General features: G+C 44.0%; 1 protein-coding gene across 1 annotated transcript; it reads right to left on the bottom strand.

The window, feature by feature from the left end:
* Positions 1-20761, bottom strand: LOC134408556 (C-signal-like). The gene is made up of 6 exons (XM_063140867.1): positions 20538-20761; positions 20141-20192; positions 7485-7672; positions 3054-3215; positions 2241-2351; positions 1-141 (listed from the first exon to the last, which is right to left on the bottom strand). The coding sequence occupies exons 1-6, from the start codon at positions 20682-20684 to the stop codon at positions 28-30; spliced, it is 774 nt and encodes a 257-aa protein (XP_062996937.1). The 5' UTR covers positions 20685-20761; the 3' UTR covers positions 1-27.
* Positions 20762-24451: the final 3690 nt, after the last annotated feature.

Raw genomic sequence — 24451 nt, 5'->3', positions numbered from 1 at the left:
TTGGCCCCTTCCTCGGACACTGGGTTCTCACCACGGCAAAGTATTTCCTTCCCAAGTCACCAGGCTTCCATGATGCTTCTCAGAGAGGTTGCAAAGCACGTTCATAATGCCACTCACACTCTCCTCAACTGTCAGGTCAGCCTGCAACATCCAGACAATAGAGAGCGACATCACATAGCAGTTCCTGAAAATCTAGAGGGAGGGATTCAGTTGACACAGCTGTGCATTAAAACAATGGGAGAAGGATGTGGCCAACTGAACTGACTATTCTTCGGCAAGTTCTTGCATCGTTGGCCTTCAGGCCATGTTTTGTATTATTAATTTATTTTATTACATTTATATACTGCCCCACAACCGAAGCTCTCTGGGCGGTTTACAACAATTAAAAATGGTAAACATTAAAAGTATACAAAATTTAAAACCCATCAAAAACATAAAAAAACAGTATAAAAACAACAGTACACTGAATTTTGTATACTGAATTTATGCTGACTTTGTGGCTTTGTATTCTGGAAAGACCTGAAGTGGTGAAGTTTTGTGTTTCTCCACCCATGAAGTGAAATGTCTCAAATTTCACAGTTGGATACAAGATCCCCTTTGCTCTGTAGAGTTCATATTTATCAGCCTTTCAGAGAAAAGGCGCCTCCTGGTGAGGCATGTGCACCCGTGGTTATGATGCATAATGTCACAAGGATAGTGATCTCAATGGTCTCAATGCTTGTTCAAAACTGCATGAACAATGAGGCTGAGGAGTGAAGTTACACTATAACTTCAAAACAGGGCAGCACGTTTACTAACAGGGACTGGCTGATGAGCCCACATTACGCCAGTCCTTTTCCAGCTTCATTGGCTGCCAGTCCAGGTCCGGGCCCGATTCAAAGTGCTGGTATTAACATTTAAAGCCCTAAACAGCTTGGGGCCAGGTTATCTGAAGGAACACCTCCTCCCGTATGTACCTGAGGTCATCCTCAGGGGTCCTTCTCCTTGAGCCCCTGCCAAAGGAAGTGAGGCAGGTGGCTACCAGGAGGAGGGCCTTCTCTGCTGTGGCACCCCGGCTGTGGAATGAGCTCCCTAAGGAGGTTTGCTTGGCACCTACATTATATGCTTTTAGACGCCAGGTGAAGACCTTTTTATTCTCCCAGTATTTTAACAGTCTATAAATATATTTTAACTTGGTGCTTTAAATTTGTAATTTTGCATTGCTGCTGTTTTTATCTGGTTGAGCTTTTATATTGTATTTTATATTATGGTTTTATACTGTTGTTTTATACTTTGAATGTTTTTAATTTTTGTGAACCGCCCAGAGAGCTCCGGCTATTGGGCGGTATAGAAATGTAATAAATAAATAAATATAAGGAATCACACTTTGCTAGGCTGCATGGGATTGAGGGGCAGGGAGGAGGGAGAGAGGGAAGTAAATGGAGGGGTGAACCCTATGCATAGATGCTGTACACCTTCCCTGGGTTATTGATGACGGTGTCAATAATACTGGCTCATGTTGAAGAAGACTCAAGAATACAGAATCCCGACAGCAGTAGCAGAGGCAGCAGCTATGCCTTGAATTTTCCACTGGGATTTGGTAAGCGGATTTCTCCGCTGTGGCACCCCGGTTGTGGAATGAGCTCCCCAGAGAGGTCCGCCTGGCGCCTACACTGTACTCCTTTCGTCGCCAGCTGAAGACCTTTTTATTCACTCAGTATTTTAACACTTAATTTTAACTTAAATTTAAATTATACTGTTTTAACTCTGTATTTTAACCTTATATCAATTTTGCTGCGTGGTTTTATCCTGGTTGTGCTTTTTATATTGTATTTTATATTTGTATTTTTAACTTGTTGGTTGTTTTATGATGATTTTAATTTTTGTGAACCGCCCAGAGAGCTTCGGCTATTGGGCGGTATAAAAATGTAATAAATAAATAAATAAATAAATAAAGTGGGATACGCAGAATGATTGAGTTTGCGTTGATACAGGAGAGGTTTAATGTTCAAATAAAGATCTAGTTCTTTGGCTTATGATGCACTAAGTAGAAAATGCTGCCTTAATGCCTATGGGAATACATGCTCATCCTTCTTTCCTTCTCTGAACTACATTCTTTCTGGTGCTGAGGGAGCACTAACACTAACAGGAAAAGAAGAAGAGTGAACTCTGAGTAAGTTCCATGAACTAAGGATGTATGCCAGGTCTCCTCAGGACCTGCCTTCCCCCATATTTTGTAGAGAAGTCATCAGTTGGCCCACCTGCTCACTTCCCAGCTCTGTTTTCACCCAGCCAGGATGAAGTGCAGCGCACAGGATCCCATCCTCTTTGTAGCCCATTGACTGGCACTTGGTGAGCATGTTAAGGGCAGCCTGGAGATGGACCAAAATGTGAGTTGAGATGAGACACACACAAACTAGAGGGAGCTCAGAATAAAATACATATTAAAAAAAAAACATTAAGCAGGAAGGGATTGGTCATATTACCCATGTGAACCACTCACTGAATACAAATTGGGGCTGACCACTGCCTTACACCAGAACTGGACCCAATGTCCCCCTACTGCTCTTAACCAATATTGTACAGTCAACAACTGAAGCGCAACTCTCCAGGTTCTGAAACAGGCTAGGAAAGACAGTCTTGCTACTTGGGGAAGAATCTTAAGAGTAAATGCTCAAACCTGCATTATTAAGATGACTTTGAACTGCTGAAAAGTTTATGCCATGGCCACAAATATAATGCCATATGTCACATATCACTCTGGTACCTGGTGCACAGATTTCCCACAAGAGCACTATCCTTTCCTGGAGGCAGCTGCCACTGGTGTGGGGAAATGCTCTGAAACAAGTGCCAGAATGGTGTAAGAGACAATGTCAACATGGCTAAAATGGCATTACATTATACCCAACCTGGGAAGACAGAAGGCGGGTGGGCACAACTCCAACAGAAGTATAATCCACTGAGTTTGCAAGACTACAGCATTAATCAGACCAATGTATGTTGAAGACATGCACTGCTTGATCAACAGATTACTGAACAGAAAAGTGATCTACGTCCCGCAGAGGATGACCAACCTTGCTGCAGCGATAGGAGACAACTGGCATGAAGAAATATAGTTCTGGAGTCTTCTCAATGGATGCTAAGATGGTAGACATGTTAATGACTGCAGCTTTCCCACAGCTCATGTCTTTCTGCTGGGATGCACAGGCAGCCTTCTTTAGTAAGGGCAAGAATGCCTAGAGAGGGCACAAAACATTGGTTCACTACCGCTGGTGCATTACCCAATACTGCAGATCTACTCGGTGGTTTGCAGGATTCTGCCATTAAAAGATTACAGACTGCAAAGTAAAATAAGAACAGCCATTTCTGTCACTGCTAGTCCTCCCTGTGGATCTGCATTTCTGCTTAACAGCATCTTTGCTGGGGGCGGGTTTCTTTTAAGAGTAAGATGCATTTCTGTTTGGAAGTAGTAATGGGATAGATACCATCACAGAGCTGAACTATTCCTGCAGAGCTTTCTCTCCTCAGCCATGATTTGAAGATGACCATTAGCAGCCCATTGGCCAAGGATTATAGGAAACCAGGCCCCGTCTTTACGGTTCCCGCACTTGCTTTCCCTCCGGGCATCTACTCAGGAAGGAATGCAAGTGCGAACTTTCCCCTCTTTAAAAGTAAAACAAAACAAAATGGAGGGGGAGGAGAGGAACAAGCCCCCCCCCCATTTTTTAAAAAAATATTATCTGTATCTCTGCGGCTGTGGAGATACAGATAATAATAATTTAAAAAATACAGTGTGGGGGGGGGAGGAACAAGGCAGCCAGAGGAGGACATGAGGAGAGGGGGCAAGGACTCAGGGTGAACCACCTCTACTCCCTCTGGCTGCCCGTTCCTCCCCCACATATATATATATATATATATATATATATATATATATATATATATACGCTTGGGTATGCAGGTATGTTTCCGTGAAGATTCCAGTGTTGCTAAGCAACCACGGCTCCAGCCCCCACTGTTACAGCCCAGCAATTCAAACACAGTGGTGGGGGGAGGGAGGGATGACGGTTGGGACTCTAAGACCCAGAGGCCAATCAGCGACCGAGCTGAGGCAGGCAGGCAAAAAACAGCAACCAAACACCCTCCCCCACCCAGCCGCATCGCGTGCTCTTTTCCCGCCCTCTTTGCACTTGAGCCGGGAGCGGCTCTCCAGCCTTCGCCTCAGTGAGCGAGCGAGCGAGCGCCTGGATGGGTGGGGCGAGTCGCCCTCTCCCACCCGCATCGCTCCCTCGCTCGGGCTGCCCTCCATCGCCCGATCACTGCATTCCGGCCTTCCTTACCACGTATCCCACACACACATAAAGACAACGGCACTCGGCCTCCGCCTGCCACCGCCTTTCGAACACACGCCGGGCTCGGGCACACGCCTCTCGCACCCTCGCTGCCTGCCGTTGGCTGGGAAGTGTGCAGGCAGACGGACACTGAGGCGGAGGAGCTTGAGAGGGAGGGGAAGAGGCGGCCTGTCATCCGCCAATGGCCCTTCTGAGAAGGGAGCGGGAGGATGACCACGGCGGGGAAGTGGTGGCTTCTGCTCCCTGAGGGAAAGCCTTTGCCCAGTCGGCCTGAGGTGGTCGTATTCTTATGTTTGCTTAGCCCATCCCTGTGGGGGGACAACACCTATCACAGGTCCTTGTGTTTTGCTTTTTTCATCTTCCCTCCCAGTCCCTTTTCCTTTTGTCGCCTGTCTGTTCTATTGGAAGTCTGAGGGCAGAGACTGCCCCATCATTTAATTTTTGTAAGTTGCTCTTGGAGCCTTTTTGCCTGTTGGGGGGGAGGGGTTAAAAATGCTGAGGAGGGAGTTAATAAAAACCAAAAGCGCCACCAAAGCCTTCTGCCACCCCTTCCCTCTACCAAGGGAGGCTGGTGGCTCCTATTTCAGTGGGGCTGTGAATCAGTTTTGGGTTTCAGACATAACTCTAAAAGAGCTCACCAAAGTGCTGAGCCCTAATTCTCCCACAGTGCAGTCATCTAGCGCATCACAGAGTGAGGTCTAACGTAAACTGACAGCCAGTGTGGTTTTGGAATTAGAGTGCTAAGCTAGGGTTGGAGAAAAGTCCACGTTCACATTCCCACCCATCCATGAAGTGCATATGGTGACCTTGGGCTGCTTGCTGTCCCTCTGCCTAATCTACCTCATAAGGTTGTTGTTGTTGGAGGGGGGGAGACAATTACACGTCTACAAAAACACATCATAGAGGCCCGTGTAATACATGGATTAAACTTAAATACTATTCTTATACCGTGCATACCTCTCATTCCAGCTGATACAAATATGCCTTTCAAATTCAAAAGAAGGTAATTTCCTATACGTTTAGCCTTTTCAATGACCATTAATAAGTCACAGGGACAGACTTTTGACAGAATCTGCCTATATCTTCCAAAACCTGTATTTAGTCACGGACAACTATATGTTGCTCTCTCAAGAGTTCGATCATTGGGCTCATTAAGTGTTGTATCTGAGAAGAACGAGATTGTTAATTGTGTTTACAATGAAATATATGAATAAATAAATAAATAAAATGTGATATTTTAATTAATATCCTTTAAAATATGCTAGAACGACATATGTTATGCTGGGTACAGCTAGTTTCTTTTTATTTTTATTATGTGTATCTGTGCAGCTGCAGAGATTTGTTTTGTTTTACTTTTACAGGCCCGGGGCCGCCCATGGTGACCAATCAGGTGGCGCCATGGGCTCCACTGCCAAAAAAGCTGGGGTCAGTGCCTGACCTTTTCAGAGCAGAGTTTCCAGGGTTTGCCCCCAGATGCCTTCGCAACGGCAGCTGCGTCATGTAGATGACGTGCCGCTACTGCAAAGCCACCCCGCGGTAAACCCTTGGTGTAGACAAGCGCCTGAAGCGCTTCCAGAGGAGGCTCTTATTCTGCAACCAGCTGCCTCATCCACCAGATTTTACAAGGGGTCCAGATGTGTTCATGCTCCATTTATAACTTTCCCATGCTTTCCTGCCAGTACTTCTGCCTTTTTTCCAAGTAGAGAAATTAATCTGCTAGGAAGAAAAGACAGAAGAGCTGCACAATGCCTTTTGATAGTTAGTGCTTGGAGCCTTCCCTCTGCAAGCTGGCTGGGTCTTATTCCCTAAAACTAAGCTGCAATCAGTGCTCAGGTTATAGGAGAAACAGGACCCCTTTAATCCACCACCCCCTGCCTTCTGATGAATAATTTTAGCTATGTTATGTCCCCCAGTTACCCTTCTATAACAATCACTAATGGTGCCATCCTATAAACATCTCTTCAGAAGTCCATTGAGTTCAGTGGGGCTTACTCTCAGGTAAGTGGATATGGGATTACAGTCTAAGGGGGGCAGCAGAAAAGGTAAGGGGGCAGGCTTCCTCTACCCACTGTAATTGGAGCACTGGCTAATGCTGTCATCCCTACTCCCTTTACTCCATCAGTGGAATTGAAACCGAGGGGTGCTCCTGAGAGAGAAGAGCTACAGAAAGAGCAGAGAGGCAGCTGCCAATATGGACCAGCTCAGGCAAATACATTGAGCCTGTTCTAAAACAGCTGTTCTAGCTGCCAGCCCATTTCCAAGCACAATTCAAAGTGCTGATGCTTGCCTTGGAAGTTCTTTATGCCTTGGGACTGGAGGTCCTGAAGGGCTGCCATTCCCTGCCTCTCCCTGCCCACATGCATGAAGATCTTCATCAAAAGTGCCTTCTCCAGGTGCCTTCTGAAGCTAGGTGGGAGGCCTTGGCAGCTACTTTCTAGGGAGGGTCTCCTTTTGCATCTTTTGTGCTCCCTTTCTTGGGAAGGTCTTTGGGGATTTTTCCATTTGCTGATTTTATTTGAATATTACTGTGGTTTTTAAATTGAATTTTCTGATTTTATTCTTAAATTGTTCCTATGTTGTAATTGCTGCACTGGGGGGATATTTTGCACTAAAAGTATGGGATGTACATATAAGAAAATAAAGGGCCTCCCAGAGAGCTTCAGCTATTGGGCGGTATAAAAATGTAATAAATCAATTAACAAATAAAGGGCAATAGGCTGATGGCGGCCTGTTGGGAACAGCTGCTTCTTCTTGGAGGCACATCTGCAACTTTTGCCTTTAAACTGACACCTCATTCAATGAGAGCAAGAGCCCTAAACTGGCATCCTCCATACAGAAAGGCTGAGTTAGGGTTATGATGTTAACTGGCTGCCTTCACTCTGGTCAGACTGCAACTCCCGTCTTTCCCAGCCATTGACTATGCTGCCTGGGAATAATGGGTGTTGCAGTCCAAAACAACTGGAGGAAACCAGGTTGGGGAAGGCTGATAGACACCAACTGAAGTGGACCAAACAACAGCAACAACAACCCACAAACCACTAGTGTCTGTGTGGAGAAACTAAAGAAAGATGGTACCAGCAACAAGCTGGTACATCACATGTTGTTAAAGTTGCCTGAACAGAGGAATTGCTCTTCTTCTTGTGCAGAAAAACCAACCTTGGTTACTAACATTGGACCAACAAGGTTTGTGTTGTAGACTTCCAACATGTCTTTAGCTGTTGCTGACTGCAGAGTACAGGGTGGCATGACGCCAGCATTGTTGATCAGCAAGTTCAGGCCAGAGCCCCCGAGGCAGGCCTCGGCTTTCTTGGCAGCTGCCTTGACGCTCTCTTCATCAGTGGTTTCTACAAAGACAGAAATGGACTTTCCTCTGAGTACAAGTTGGCTATGTTTCTATACATTGTTACAAAGAACACCCAAATTCTACTGTATCTGAAACAGGACTAGCGTGTTTTGGAGCGTCATCACACGGGAAAATCGCATTTCCTTACTATTGCTTCTCCGTCTGTGCTTTTGTCCCTCATCACTTCCTCTTTCAAAAGAGGAAGTAAACTACTTGCACATGGCCCATTCAGTGGGCCGTTTTGGTTGCGCTGCTTAGGCTGACCATATGAAAAGGAGGACAGGGCTCCTGTATCTTTAACAGTTGTATTGAAAAGGAAATTTCAGCAGGGGTAATTTGTATATATGGGCAATCTGGGGAAATTTCCTCTTCATCGCACCAGTTAAAGCTGCAGGTGCCCTGCCCTCTTTTAAATCTGGTCACTGTAGTATAGCTCCTGCAGCTTTAACTGTGGTGATGAAGAGGGAATTTCACCAGGTTCCCCATATATACAAATGACACTTGCTGAAATTCCCTTTTCTATGCAACTGTTAAAGATACAGGAGCCCTGTCCTGCTTTTCATATGGTCATCCTAGTATATGGCCATAGCTTAGGGTGACCATATGAAAAGGAGGACAGGGCTCCTGTATCTTTAACAGTTGCATAGTAAAGGGAATTCTGCAGTTGTCATTTGTACATATGGAGAACCTGGTGAAATTTCCTCTTCCTCATCACAGTTAAAGCTGCAGGAGCTATACTAGAGTGACCATTTTAAAAGAGGACAGCGCACCTACAGCTTTAAATGTTGTGATGAAGAGGAAATTTCACCAGGTTCTCCGTATATACAAATGACACCTGCAGAAATTCCCTTTTCTATGCAACTGTTAAAGATACAGGAGCCCTGTCCTCCTTTTCATATGGTCAGCCTAGCGCTGCTTCTCCACACAGCAGGAGATAGTGGCAACTTCCATCTCAAAAATAATTCGGATTTAATGGGGTCTTTTTTTGTTTCATGAAGAAGACTAGAAGGGGCGGGAGGCACCTATCTTGGTGCCCAGGCCTTATCACTGCTCAGTTGTCAGATATACCACAAATATGCTATCAGGACTTTTTTTAAATGTGCAACCATATACCAAATGCACAGCTCAAGGAAAAATAAACATTTCTGAAAGGTTATTTATTTATTTATTTATCATACTTATACCCCGCTCCTCAGCCAAAAAAAGGCTCTCGGGGCGGCTTACATTTAGCAAAAAAGACAGTCCCTGCCCTCAGGCTTACAGTCTAATAAAGACATGACACACAAGGAAAAGGAGTCAAGGAGGGAGGGAGGGAGGAGAGAGAAAGAGAGAGAGAGAGAGTCCAGCAGGAGCAGGCCCTGATGTTACTTCTGCCTGCTCCTGTCCCCTCGGTCCTTCTTCTTCCCCACAGGGCCAAGATGGCAGTTTGCCCTGTGGGGGGGGGGGAAGAGTCCAGCAGGAGCAGGCCCCGATGTTACTTCTGCCTGCTCCTGTCCCCTCGGTCCTTCTTCTTCCCCACAGGGCCAAGATGGCAGTTTGCCCTGTGGGGGGGGGGGGAAGAGTCCAGCAGGAGCAGGCCCCGATGTTACTTCTGCCTGCTCCTGTCCCCTCGGTCCTTCTTCTTCCCCACAGGGCCAAGATGGCAGTTTGCCCTGTGGGGGGGGGGGAAGAGTCCAGCAGGAGCAGGCCCCGATGTTACTTCTGCCTGCTCCTGTCCCCGTGGTCCTTCTTCATTGTTATATTGTTAGCAGACATCAAAAGCAGCTGATAACAGTTTGAAAAGTAAAGTGAGCAGTCCAGGCTCCTCTAGAACCATAGAACCTGATCAAGCAGACTCATTTCCCCCTCTACTGCTGAAGACACTCCTGACAGACTCCGCTGCTACTCTCTAGAGCTGCCTTCCCCAGCCTGGTGCCCTTGAGGTGTTTTGGACATCGATTCCAAACAGCTCCAGCCAGCTTGGCCAATGGTCTAAAATGCTGGATTCTAGTCCAAACATTTAGAAGGCAGCTCTAGAGAGAGCTCATCAGTGTTTCCAAGCTGAAGGAAATCATTCTAGGATGAGTAATGTGAAGTTGTCAATGGTATGATAAGGGCAGTGATGCCATACAATATTCATTATTATATTTTTTTCTTACCCTTCACTCCAAATAAAATTTTGTGGTAGTTCATCATGCTTCTTGAACTTAACACCCTTCTACATTAATGCTGTTCTTTTCTCAGGATCTTTTACTGCTTTGTTTAGGCTTCTAAATCATAGACTGTGATGCTAAACAACAAACAGCATATTTATTTATTTATTACATTTTTATACCACCCAATAGCCGAAGCTTTCCATAGCAAGGAAAGTGCACAGGTGTGTTGTAGCTCTGTGCACTATACATGTGAATTACAAATTGCTGTGCAGCTCCCTCATGTTGTACACCTGCAGAGCTGGTTGGGCCAGGAAGCCCACAGCACTGAGCACGAGCAAAGACAACCATGAGTTCAAAGAAGATGGTACGACGTTGACACTTTTAGCCACGTTTTAGAAAGGTTCAAATTAATCTGTTAGTGATAGTGCCAGAAATTTTCCCAAAACACATGAGCACAAAACATGAGATCATTGGAGGATAGATAGATGCCCACTTTTGATCAGAGCAAGTATGTAAAAGCACCAGAAGCAAGAGCACTTCAGTTCACTTCGCTTTCTCAGCTATCCAGAAGGTTAGAGCCAAGCATTTGGGTGACTTCTTTAGACTCTTTGACTTCAGAACTTGCAAATATTTTTACTTTTTACTTTCTGAAGTTAGGAATTTAAATATTTTCTGAGCTTGGGATTTAGAATTATTTCTGAAGAGGGTCGGAGCCAAGCAGTCAGACGATGCAGTAACGTTTCTTCAATGCTCTCAGAACTGAAGCGTTGAAATGCATCCATCTCATTAAAAGAGACAATAAAAGTGAGTAAAGGCAATTAAATATTGAAGGGGGTAGCTCCTGGAGTCGGAGGCTTGATAAATGAGGCTTTGGCAGCTCGGAAAGAGAAGCTATAAATTAGTTTTAGTTTCATCAGTAGCTGAGGCCAGAAATAAAGAAGAGGTTGCCAATCTGGAGGAAACCCAAAATTAATTAAGCCTTTACACAGAAACTTGAGAAGCTGGAAGAGCTGGCAATTATAAAGTAATAAAGCTGAAATTAAAAGTTACGAGGGAGGTGGTAAATGTCCAAACATTGGAAAAATAAATCTCAAAATATCCCAGTTTGGACCAGGCCTAAAACTCACCCCTCAGACCAAATGGCAGCGAGATTAATCAAAAAATCAGTTGAAAAAGAAACGCCTTTGAAAAATTTACAGCCTGAAGGAGACACGAAAGACTTGCAGGAAGGTTGTAAGCAGACAGGCAATATGGCGAGTGGGAGAACAAATGGGAAAGCAAACAGCTCTTGTCTAGGCACAGCTTCTGGTGTAGAGCCAAAGAAGCCAGGAGAGACAGAAGATTTGTTTTCAAAAATTGTGGAAAGGACACAGAAAAATAATGAATTTTTAATTAAGCAAATTGAAGAGAAAAATACAATTTTGAAAGTTGTGATAGTTACAGAAGTTTTGACAGGAGTTAATAAAACTATGGCTGAGATGAAAACAAATTTGGAAAACGTGAATGTTCAGATGAAGCAGTTGGAGATAAGAGTCGATGCAAACCAACAGGAGGTAATGAAACAGAACATAAAATTTGAACAATGGGAATTGAGAATGATAAGATTATCTGACAGTGACAGATGGGCTAATTTTCGTTTGTGTCATTTTCTGGAAGACAAAGGGGAGAATCTGAGGGGGGAAATTATGAGTTGGCTCAAAGAGATGGAATGAATATGACCTTGAGAGGATCCACAGAGTTGCTGCTAAAAGAACAAGAATGATGCCTAGAGACATTGTGGTGAGATTTGCAAATTATTATAAAAAAGACAAATTCATGAAGATAATCAGGCAAAAGACAACATTGATATATCAAGCAACCTCAGTACAAGTTTATAATGATCTATGCCCTTAAACGATATCATGGAGACAAAGTGTGAAGCCATGCATAGCAGTGCTTAAGGGGGCGGGGATTGCATATTCGTGGGGATATCCTGTGTTCCTGAGATTTTTTTGGAGGTGGAAGCAACATAGAATATCATCGCAGGAACAAGGGATGTCCAAACTACAGGAATTGGGATTGGGAAGAGATGAGTCAACTCTGCAAGCAGATGGAGAAGTTCCAGGGGGAAGTGGGAAATAAAGTTTGCAGTAAGGCAAACAAGCAGTAAGGCAAACATGCAGCCTAGGTGAAGAGACCACATATACAGTTGGGGTCAAGAGGTAAGCGTGTTATCTGGAAAGACCCGGCTTGCTCAGTCAACAGACACTACACAATGGGTTTCTGCTAAGGGCAGTGGCTGCAATGTTAGTCTATGAGCTTCTTGTGGAAATTTTCCCAAACATGCACACTGTATAACCAAATATGTAACTTGTTTGCCACACAGTATAAAAGTCCTGGATGAGAAGCATTTGGGGCTGCTGCTGCTCCTAAATTTGAGGAATGCAGTCTTTTTGCTGCGGAAATAAAGCCAAGGCTTTGATCTTACCCCGTGTCTATTTGTTATTTGGTTCCGGCAACTAGACACGATCCTAGAGAGAGAGAGCTCAATTTGAGGGCTCTTACCACAATTTAGCGAGCGTGCCAGGAGCCGGCTAGCCTGTTGTTCATCACGCCCCGCTCAGTTCCGAACTGACCCAGCCGGCACTAGGTGAGTTAACCTATTGGGTTCTTCTACTCCGGGTGGGACGGCTGAACTTCAACCAAGCCCACTCCATTAAAGTAGGGTAAGATCATAAATTCAGGTAAGACACCCCTCCGGGATGAGCGATTGAGCGAAATGTTGAAAGGTACACATAAGCCACGCTCTCAGGTTATTAGTAGTCCATCTTGGTGTGAGTGATTAGGCCATAAAACTGTTGAAAGGTATACATGGGCCACGCTCTCAGGTTCTAAGTGGGACGAAATGGGGGGGGGAGGTTAAAGCATCCCAATGGGGGTCCCCTTGATGTAATGTGTAAAAAAAATGGGATGCAGGGCACTTGCCTGGAACAGCAGAATTGAAGGGAAAAGCGCTTGTTTTTGTTATGTGTTGTTATGTGTTGAAAACTTGGCCACTTATTGGTTTATCTGATTAAAATGTTTTAAGAGATTTCAGATTGGTTTTAGAAGGAGAAAAAAAAAGAAGGGACCTTTGTTTAAATTTTTGCAACAGAATCCCATAGGAGTTGCTCCAAGCCCTGTTCTGAATGTTTATCCAGACCCTGCACCAGCATTTAACCCACAAGAGCCAGTTCATTTAACTATCATTATAGATTATTAAAACAGGGTCTTACAAGTTCTCAAATGTATGGGTCAAAAGATTGTTAAATTGGTCCAGAGTCAAGAATGTAGTTCAAAAACAAACAAAAAACAGAATCATCAGCCAATTTTATGGCAAGGCTTTCTTGCAGTCTTAGAATGCATGGTGGAATTGATCCAGAGGAAGATGCAAGCAGAGTGTTGGTTGTCAGTATTTTTTGTTTATCAAGTAGCTTTAGATATTAAAGAATACTTTGTGAAAGTATCAGCCAGGATGGCAGGGAAATACTGTGGCTCAGGTTTTGATTATTGCATAGCATGTTTTTTTGGTGGAAGAGAAGAGGGGGGGAAAAGTCAGAAAGACAGAAACAAACAGACTGAGGCCACAGCTAGACCTAAGGTTTATCCTGGGATCATCCAAGGTTCGCCCCTGGATGAGCACTGGATCCCCTGTGTGTCACCTAGATGAACAGGTTTGACCCCTGGACAATCCAGGGATAAACCTTGGGTCTAGCTATGGCCTAAGAGTGATATTAGGAAGAGTTTTGGCACTGGATTTGGGCGCGGCCGGGGAGGCGGCTGAGGATTTAGTAGAGCTTTTGGACATAGCAGAGGAACATGGAAACGGGGGAGAAAGACAAAATAGAGAGAAGATGGGCAGAGATGAGATGTGGGTCATTTTTTGTAAACCAGGACACTGGAAACAACAATGCTCATTGAGGCAAAGTAGAAGTGTTGGTAGATACCAGGGTGCAGCCCTGGGGAAGGCAGAATGACGGTTAGAAAGAGATTTAGTAGCAGGTTCTTATGAGAAAGAAGAGAGAGTTGAAAAGGAAAGAAAGACTGGGGAAATGCCTAATATTTGGAAATTAAAATTAAATGAGCCCTTCTTGACTTTGTACATAAAATAGCCAATATTATGAATGCCGAGTAGATACTGGCACCTCAGAAAAGAAAAGATAAAACATGTTCAATAAAATAATTTTGCCCCTCTCTGGATGCGGAGAGCGAGTAATGGGGATTGATAGAAAGCCTTCCTACACTCCTCTGAGTAAACTTGTGAGAGTAAAAATCAGCCCTCTACAATGATCACTCTTTCGTTATGATGTCTAAAGCCCTGTAAACGCTGTGTGAAGATTTGTTACCAAAACTAAATGTAAATATATAATGTCGTATTGGTAGTATTTATGTGTTTATATCTGTTACAATTTGTTAGTTTTCATGGGTGAATGTGAAGAAAATTTGCCTCCAGAAACTGCAGCAGGGGCCACCTGTGTACTGGGCAGAAGATTCTGGGCAAATAAGGCTTTTAAACTCTGTGGTCCCAGTTAAGATTACTGTCCGTGCAGATATGGTGCCCCCTAAAGTAACACAGTCGCTAATCCCAAGAAAAGCCCAAGAATGTATCAGAAAATTAATTTACGTTCTTATGCAACAAGAGATCATTGTCCCAAGTCATAACGTGGTCCCAAATCCTGCCACAATCATGTGCAGCATCCCAGTAGATGTCTGTATAGATATAGTAAATTTAAGTCCAGTTTCTTTTAGTATATTAGTGCATAAAGATTTGCAATACCTTTTTGCATTATTGATTTGTTCCAAATTCACTAAGTGAAAGAGGCCACAAAATAGCAAAACGAAAACTGCAGTGGTGTAGGGCCTAAAGTGAAGTATTTGGGACACGCGTTGTCACAGGGTACCCGAAAACTGTCATGTAAAAGAGTGCATGCTATTATGTAAATGAAGATGTCCCCTACTAAAAGTCAGGGTCGAGTTTTGCTTGGAATGTTAAGTTATTGTAGGGCATGGATCCCAAGTTTTTCAGAAATTGTAAAACCATGGTTAGAGAAAAAAAACTAAAGTATCTGTCCCAGAAGAAATTGTATGGACAAAACTTGATTCCCAAGTCTGGGAGCAAGTTAAAAGCCTCCTTGCATCAGCCCCAGCATTGGGCCTTCCTGATTATACAAAACCATTTTTATTATTGTTTGTACATGAAAAGAAAAGTGTGGCTTTTAGAGTCTTGTGCCAATATTTAGGCCCACAACGGTGACCAATTGGATACTATTCTGGACAGTTGGACAGTGTGGCACAAGGCTATGCCTCCTGCCTCCAGATCGTAGCCACAGCAGTACTGATAGTGGAGAAAGTACAGGACATTGTATTGGGTTATCCTCTTCAATTATGAATACCCCATGCAGTTGCGGTTTTACTTACTTAGAAGAACACTCAACATTTTATAAATGCCAGATATATCAAGTATGAAACTGTCTTAATACAAAGACCAAAATTGACTATTTTGAGATGTGTTAAACCTTATTACCTTGTTATCAGAGCAGGATGATGAACTGCCTCATGATTGTGAATCTCTTATCAGAAAAGTTCAAATAACTTGAGATGACTTGAGAGACATTCCTTTACCTGATTCCGGACTCACCTGGTTTGTGGATAAGTCCTCTAAGATGGTTGAGGGAACCCAGAAGACTGGTTTTGCTGTTGTTTCATTAACTAGAGTTATTGTTTCAGAGTTATTGAGCTGGTTGCTCTCACTCAAGCTTATCTCCATGCCAAAGACAGGTCCCTCACAGCAGACATGCCTCTTGGAGTGTGTCACTCTACAAGAGCACTTTGGAAAGAGCATGGCTTAATCACAGCTGCTAGAAAACTTATTATTTATGTTGCCTCTGAGCCAACTAAACTCCAATCGTGGTGGGACTTGGACCCTCCAGCAAAGAGAAAGATATAAGCTGGTATATTGACGAAAGTAGGCGATGCTGGATGAGAGATTGATGCTGCCTAAGAATCGTTGTGCAACAACATCCTTTACAGGTTATGTGGGGGTTATGGGGCGGGCATGAACAATTGCAAGAAAGTGGTTTGTCCCAAGTGTTCACCAGATAGTTAAACACATTGTACAGTTGTGCGAACAGTGCATAAAAGAAAATGCAAAAGCGTAAGTCTGAGGGAGGGCAGCCATGAGTTCAGCTCTCTTTTGAATCTGTTCAAATTGATTTTGCACACAGGGTACCACTAGATGCTAGTGATAATAGACAAGGCTGAGAGTTACATACACCACACTACCCTCAATCTGCAAGTCAAATAGAAAGAATGAATGTTACCCTAAAAAGAAGATTAATTAAGATTTGTAAGTCAACCAACCTGAGTTGGCCTACTGCCTTGCCGTTAGTACTCCTATCTATTAGGACAACTCCCAGGCAGCCTTTAAGCCTATCTTCTTATGAAATTTTGTTTGGTAGGCCCCCTCCAGTAAGAAGAGAATATGCAAGGCCCTATGTGACTCTGATGGGGGTGGGGGGATGAAGATCTAACAGCTTATGTTATCAAGTTCCAGGCGCAATACCAGAAAATCCAGAGGTACGTCGGAGACGCTCAAGTCTTACTCCTTGATGTTACTGTGCATTCTTTTCAACCCAGAGATGAAGTTTATGTAAAGAATTCCACTGCTGAGAAACCCCAAGACCAGTGCATCAGACCTCATCAGGTGCTGCTGACCACCCACACCGCCCTGAAAGTAGAAGGAAAATCAGCTTGGATACACTATACCCAATATTCCAGGGGGGAAAAAGGTCTTTCTGACGAAACTGAGGACTTCTCACCACCAAGGAACAGCACCACTAGCCCTACCCTGGACCCCCCAGATGAAGCAGGGCCAGAAAAAGAAGCAGAGGGGGAACAGGTTCTTCCCCGCAACTGTAACCAAGACTTAAGTGATTTCTCAAAATTGCATAATTTGTCTGAATGGTGGAATAAGGTCAACAATCCGAACTGTGCTGATGAAGCCTTTAATAGTTGGCCAGACTTTATGAAAGTGGGTTATTACGAACTAGCTCCAGAGTGGGAGGTGGAATATGTCCATCAAATTGATCCACTAAAGTTGAAATTTAAGAAGAAAAGTGATTGTAGATGAAATACTTGCTAACTTGTCTTTGTATCTCCCAGACTACCCTGATAGTGTGAGCACGTCCAATTCCAGGGAAATAGTGGGGAAATTCCCCAAAGGAACTTACTATTCCAGAAATCCTTGTACTGTGAATTAGCAACTTTTTGGAAGCCCCAGAGTTTAAGAAGTCATGAAAAAGTTCCAGGGCATATTTGTGGCTGGCATTTACCTGCTAGCGATATGCCTGTGTCTAACTGCCCCTATCAGATGGCCTGCAGCTTTCAAAGCAATGAAAAATGAAAGATTCGTGGCGCGTTCCAGTGTTCCCTGTAAAGGGAGGTCTCTGTATTATGCAAAAAGAAAAGAAGGAAAGCAGTATAAATGTAAGATCTTCTGTTTGCCATGAAATCTGGAGCACACAAATTATAGCACCCCAAGAAGGAACTTAGAATTGTGAGAATTACATTGCTGTACTTTAGGATTGATGCATTACCAGCAAAATCTTAGTGCCTGGGAAAAAGAATAGAATAAATCTGAAAATCAGTCTGAGCAGTATTATTTTAGTTACAATGATTGCTCAGCTTCATAGAACCCATGATTTTTATGGTGGGTATGTAGGCAATATGCTTATAAAGTTTTCCCAGCGAATTGGACTGGTTGTTGTTATCTAAGTACTTTACTTCCACCGATGTAGGTGATGCCTTTGCCCTCCAAATGTGTCAAAAGAAGCATTGATACATCTTTAGAAGTTATTGCACAAGGGTCAGGACAATCTTGGCTTCCCAATTTGAGTGGCCTAAAAAGAGCTTTTATGATGTTTATGATTGTTATAATGCTTGTGCTTTGTTGCTTTGCACCATGTATAGTACCTATGGTTCAGAAACTAATTTCCAGTGCTGTTACATCTCATGCTTATATGATAGTCTCCACATCAGAAGATGACAAATAAGCAAAATTAAGAGAATGGTCTGAAAGAGGCAAAGCCTGTGTGGAAACCTCACAATAAGTGACCCTATCAGTAAGGAATTACTGAAGTGTAAAAAGGGAGGAATTATATAAATAATAGTTAACTAATAGTTAGCTGTTCTCTATCAGAAGACAAGCAGTAAGGCAAACATGCAGCCTAGGTGAAGAGACCACGTATACAGTTGGGGTCAAGAGGTAAGCGCGTTATCTGGAAAGACCCGGCTTGCTCAGTCAACAGACACTACACAATGGGTTTCTGCTAAGGGCAGTGGCTGCAATGTTAGTCTATGAGCTTCTTGTGGAAATTTTCCCAAACATGCACACTGTATAACCAAATATGTAACTTGTTTGCCACACAGTATAAAAGTCCTGGATGAGAAGCATTTGGGGCTGCTGCTGCTCCTAAATTTGAGGAATGTAGTCTTTTCGCTGCGGAAATAAAGCCAAGGCTTTGATCTTACCCCGTGTCTATTTGTTATTTGGACGATCCTAGCGAGAGAGAGCTCAATTTGAGGGCTCTTACCACACCCAATAACACCAGTGGTGGTAATGAGGAACTTTCCCGAAAATTAAAAAAAAGAGTTGGTAAAGCAATTAAAAGAGGGGAAATTGATTAAAATAAGAGACTGGATTGAGAAAATGAAAAGTAGGGAAGAAATAAAAGGGAAATTAAAAGAGAAAACTATATCATGTTTCAACTGTATTCAATTGGAACAATGGACAAAGAAATGTTAATTGTTGTAACATATTTTAGTAGTTGTAGCATGTTTTAGTTTAGCATTAAACTGCAAATAGTAAGCAGGATGATACGGAGTCATAACAATGTTAACATCTCACGTTGTTATCTCAGTAGCTACATTTTAGTGCCAGCTTTGTCAGTTAAAATTCTTTGGGTCATTCTTATAGTTTTCTTTCACTGCCGATAATGTTGTTACAGAAAAGTCTTCTAATGATCATAGAGCCACCAAGTTTAGCTTTTCTTGTTTTTTGTAATTTTAGGTAAAACATCCAATAGGTTTCAGTTTCCATTTTAGTCTGTGGTGACATTCGCCTGTTTGGGCTTTGCTTGGTTGCCCGTCTGCAGCATGTCTGGAATCTAATCAGTGAATGTCCTGAAGTTAAACAAGACCAAATTAGCAGACATCCAAGGGCCATGTTAGCAACTTAGAGAGAACACCCGTGCTGCCTTGGGCTATTTGCTAGGTGACAGGGCGGCACTCCCTCAGAGCTCTGAAAGAGTGAATCACCCTTGAATACAGGCTCCTACAGCTGGCTACAATTAGGGAACCTTTTAAATGGAAAAGCTAAGAAAGGGAGAACACTGCACCCACCCTGCCTTCTTGGACAAAATGGGTCCCTGTCCAGTCCTCTTTCCCACTCAGTCTTTCCTTCCTCCTGTACCCCAAACTTTTACTTATTTTACTTACTGGTGCTCTTCCTATGAGAACAAAGCCATTTTTTATTTTTTGGTAATGCCTTGAGGACTTGCCAGGATCCTGGGTAGATCTCAGGAGCAACCAGAGTGCTTTAATATCTGCTGCTTCCCCCGTGGAGGCCCCTGACGTCCAGAGCACTTGCACAATTCCATTGACATGGCAGTTAGACCCAACATGTCAGTTCCAGCCTATTAGTATCGAATTGCAGGCTTCAAGGGCATCCTTATCCACATGGCACCGCTTCCTAGGCTCATAACACCCTTTGCAATCTCCCCTCTCTACAATGCTGTTTTGTTGGAAGCCACCGATGGAATTACCTTGTTTCTTTTCTGATATGAAAGTGTGAGGAACATGCCCTTGACTGAGGCCAAACTGCATGGGTAGGAAGTGGCAGCTAAGATTTCTGCCTGGTCCAAAACATGAACTATGTCACATCCACCAAACCTTTGAGGGGAGCAGCATATTTAGTTGCCATTCCCTGGAGGGTCTAAGACATATTGGCCACTTTAGAGGGAGGATTGGGAGACTTGCACTCAGCCTCATCTCTCCGCACCCCCAGGCACATCTGGTTTAATGGATGACTTCCTGGTATGATCAAACCAAGGGTTTGATTCTGGTTTGTGGCAAAGCAAAATATGGTTTGGAAGCAGGGGCATGAGGGGACAAGACAGCATGTGAGCACAGGGCTTGTTCCAGAATTCCCAAATCATGGTCTGGAGGATTGTCTTGATGCAGGAGTCGCAAACACAATGGGGAGGACGTGCCATGGCTGAAAACAAGGGGAGGAGGGAGAACAAAGAGGTGGTGCCTACCCAGTTGCAGAATGGCCAGATTGGGATGCTTGGATGCCAGAATCTTCAAGTCCTGCAAGAAGAATACAATTGTACAATGCCTTAAAAACTCTCAGAAGTGCTTCCCATTCGTTATATTGTAATCCTTATGTCACACTTGTGAGGAGGCAGATCAGTAACATTATCCCCATTTTGCAGACAGCCTCCTGGCCTCTCCGCTCGGTGCACCAGCCTGCACCAGTCTTTGTCCTCAGAGCTGAAAATCCCTTTAAGAATAAAAGGGCAAAATAGCTACCAATTTCTTTGGACTGGTGCTAGAAGCCTCCCTCTCTCTGGAGCAGCTCAGGAAAGCTTTTGTCCTGGGGATCTTTTGCAGGGAAATGCTTCTGTCAGAGTCAATGGAAGTGTCCCGGCTCACCTTTGCTCTGGCCCCTTCTGGGTCACGGCAGGTTGCGAACACCACTTTGGGTGGGTTTGGTTTCTTAAGGAAACACTTCACAAGCTCCAGTCCAATGCCTCGGTTGCATCCTGTCACAAGAACACTGCAGCTCTGACCCCCTGCCATTTTCTCTTGAAGCTGCTGCTGCTGCTGCTTTCTCCTCCAGTCTGCCGTCTCTTGTGAAGAAAGTTCTGTCTCACTCACTCCTTTTCACGCCTCCCTCCTTTTTTACTAGTAGCACAGGAATAGCAGATCCTGTTTTGTAAGCTGCAGCCGCTCCTACTAGAAAACAATAAGGGAGGAGCCGCTTGAAAATTGGCCTTGCAAGCGCAACAAATCCTGCCTAGGAGCAAAACAAAGATCTCAGTGTGATCTTCATGTCATTTCATGAGCCATGCAGGGCGTGCCTGGGCCTTTCCCTCTCTATTAATGTGTCCCTTGGCCCGGCTCATCAAGCATTGCACACAGTGCAAGAGCCACGTGAGTGAATAAAAGCTAATGCATATAGCCAGGGGTGCCCAACATGTGCTAGATGTGGAGTGTTCCCAGCACCCACACGAACCTCCTCCCCAAGGCCCTTCCCCGTCCCCCAGGTGGTTGAAGCGGATGAGGTTGAGCATCAGCTCAGCGGCAGTTGTGTATAAAGCTCTACGCACCAGGGCTCGTGGTTTGGTTTGAGGCCTTCTGTTCCCGAAGTCATGAGACCATTAGAGGAGCTGGGCTGGATCAGAGCCAAACCAAACCTCCCTCTAGTCCTGCATCGCGTCCCCAGCTGCTGTCATCCCCTGAGACAGTCACACAGAGGACATGCAGCCAACAGAGGGCACCTCTTCTCAGGTATCTGGTCCTGGCCCTGAAATGCAACCGAAAGATACCGATCTGTTTCGGGTCAATCCGGACCTCCCCTGATCCACTCCAGAAATTGATCTGGAGCGAGATCCGGAGGTCAGGATTGATATTCGGCGCCCATTTGGGGGGCCCTTCCCCATTTACTGGCCTCCGCAGCAAAGGCAGGTAACTGGGGAAAGAGATAAAAATGGGTGCCGAATAAGCCGCCTCCCCCCTTACCTGGGTCCCAGCTGCAGGCACTGTTGAACTGAAACGGATTATCTGGATCCATTCCAATCTGAGTTCAGGCCATTTGGGAAGAATATCAGCCTTCGTCACCCTTCTTTGGGACAGAGGGACCATGTTACTTCTCCATCTCTCAGTGGCTTTTGATACCATTGACCACAGTTTCCACCTAGAATGCCTCTATTTTCATAGTGGTTCAGCACTCATTTGCAGGGTAGCTGAGCAATCATTGTAACTAAAGTGATACTGCTCAGACTGCTTTTCAGATTTATTCTATTCTTTTTCTCAGGTACTAAGATTTTGCTGGTAATGCATCAATCTTAATCTTAAAATACAGCAGTGTAATTCTCACAATTCTAAGTTCTTTCTTGCGGGGCTATAACTTGTGTGCTCTAGATTTCATGGCAAACAGAAGATCTCACATTTATACTGCTTTGAAAGCTACCGTGCCCCAAATCTCCTGAGGACCACTCACAATTAAATATTAAATAACATTGCTCAGCTTCATAGAACCCAGGATTTTTATGGTGGGTATGTAGGCAATATGCTTATAATGTTTTGCCAGCGAATTGGACTAGTTCTTGTTATCTAACTACTTTACTTCCACTGATGTAGGCGATGTCTTTGCCATTCAGATATATCAAAAGAAGCATTGATACATCTTTAGAAGTTATTGCACAAAGGTCAGGACAATCTTGGCTTCCCAATTTGAGTAGACTAAAAAGAGCTTTTATGATTTTTGTGATTGTTATTATGCTTGTGCTTTGTTGCTTTGCACCATGTATAGTACCTATGGTTCAGAAATTATTTTCCAGTGCTGTTACATCTCATGCTTATATGATAGTCTCCATATCAGAAGATGACAAATATCAGAAACTAAGAGAATAGTCTGAAAGAAGCCAAGCCTGTGTGGAAACTTCGCAATGTGACCCTGTCAGTAAGGAATTACTGACGGGTCAAAAGGGAGGACTGATATAAATAATAGCTAACTAACAGTTAGCTGGTAAGGCAAACATGCAGCCTAAGTGAAGAGTCAAGCTGAGGTCAAGAGGTAAGCGTGTTATCTAGAAAGACCCAGCTCAGTCAACAGACAAAACACAATGAGTTTCTGCTAAGAGTAGTATTTGCAATGCTATGAGTTTCTTGTAGAAATATACCCAAGCATAACACTGTATGACCTAATACATAACTTGTTTGCAATACAGTATAAAAGTCCTGGATGAGAAACATTCAGGACTGCTGCTGCTATTCTTAAATTTGAAGCAGGCAGTCTTTTCGCTGCGGAAATAAAGCCAAGGCTTTGATCTTACCCCGTGTCTATTTGTTTTTTGGTTCCGGCGGCTAGACATGATCCTAGAGAGAGAGCTCAGTTTGAGGGCTCTTACCACAACAATGACTGTGTGTGCCCCGTGACATTTTAAACCGGCAAAGAATGTAACATTATCAGGGACACTATACGACGTTATAAACGATGGTGTAGATCTCCCCCAAGTGCGTCTTTCACCCCAGAGGGGTTCCCAGAAAGAAAGCAGGCAGACCAAGGCTGTGCTTGTTGCTGTTGTTGTTCATGAAGTTGTTGTTTGTGGTGGTGGTTGTGAATCCAACCTGGGAATTTGTAAGGTCTGACATTGGGAAGTATAAGTAACATAGGACAACAATTTTGTGTGCTCTGCATTCAGTCAGGAAGATGGCGATGAACTAGGCAGAACCCACATCTTCTCTGTTGGGCTGACTAGGAGGCAACCATGAAGTGAGCCTGATATGTACATTTTAGTTGATTTCCTATGATCCCCTTCGTCCATTTTTCCTTCTCAGATCCTCCACTTCCCTACTTTGAATAGAATAGACCCTTTACTCCCAGGTAGAAAGCTGCCTCAATGGAAGTGAAGAGAGCACTCTTAGAGGGGAACTATTCAGATCAAACTCCTCTTTGCCCAGGCATATGGCGGCACATCCTAATTACCCACATGTTTAGTTTTTAATGCTTTATGTGTGTATGTTCTGTGTTTTAGAGTTTTAAATTTTGTATACTTGTTTTTACCTCAATTTTAGAATTTCTGTAAACCGCCCAGAGAGCCCTGGCTATGGGAGCGGTATATAAGTTTAATAAATAAATAAATAAACCACATGGTTGTGCCTCTCCATCCATGTAATGCAGCACATAACAATCATGCCAAAAAGCAGAAAGCACAAACACACACACCCCTGGGGTAAGCAACACGATTTCCCCTTAATGTAAAGACGTCCTGTGTCAGGGCCTCCAATGACTCAGCAACATATGCCTGCTAGTTTGACTCAGTAGAGACTGAATGTTGATATGTTTGATTTGTAGCAGTGTGTTTGCTTCAGGTGATATGCAATTTATTCATTATAGGGAGGGGAGATCTTCCATAACCCTCACAAATCTGCCAGCCAGATAATGCTTCAATTACCCTCTCTGCCAGCTGCATGACTTCTAGGTAAGCACTCCGTATGGGCAACCTACTCATGAGTAGACAAGAGCTACTTTTGTGGGTAGGAACTCTGCATTCACAAAGACATTTCCAGGCTGAGGAGAAGGAAGAGAGACAGCCTCTGTCTGGAAAGGACTGCCTCCTCCTGCCCACTCTGAGGGAGGGAAGGAAACGGACGGGGAACAATGCCTGGGATGCAACCCAAAGAATGCATCAGAAAGGACATCGGTGTGCACTTTCGGTAACAGAAGCCAGCAAGCTGATTTGGACACATTTAAAAGACTAGGCCACAAAGTGTCCTGAGAGCAGATCGCTGCGCAGCCCAGCTCTGTTTATTGACCCAGCAGGCATCGGGGAGCTGCTAGA

This window comes from Elgaria multicarinata, chromosome 14 (assembly GCF_023053635.1).
Source record: "Elgaria multicarinata webbii isolate HBS135686 ecotype San Diego chromosome 14, rElgMul1.1.pri, whole genome shotgun sequence".
NCBI lineage: Eukaryota > Metazoa > Chordata > Lepidosauria > Squamata > Anguidae > Elgaria > Elgaria multicarinata.
Note: the sequence above shows the minus strand (reverse complement) of the source record. Positions and strands in the feature narration are given on the sequence as shown.

Coding starts and splice junctions, on each gene's coding strand:
- LOC134408556 (XM_063140867.1), bottom strand. CDS start 20,684: ATGGCAGGGGGTCAGAGCTGCAGTGTTCTTGTGACAGGATGCAACCGA. Junction 20,193..20,537: donor CAGAAGGGGCCAGAGCAAAG/GTGAGCCGGGAC, acceptor TTCTTCTTGCAG/GACTTGAAGATTCTGGCATC. Junction 3,216..7,484: donor GTCCAATGTTAGTAACCAAG/GTTGGTTTTTCT, acceptor TGCCCTCTCTAG/GCATTCTTGCCCTTACTAAA.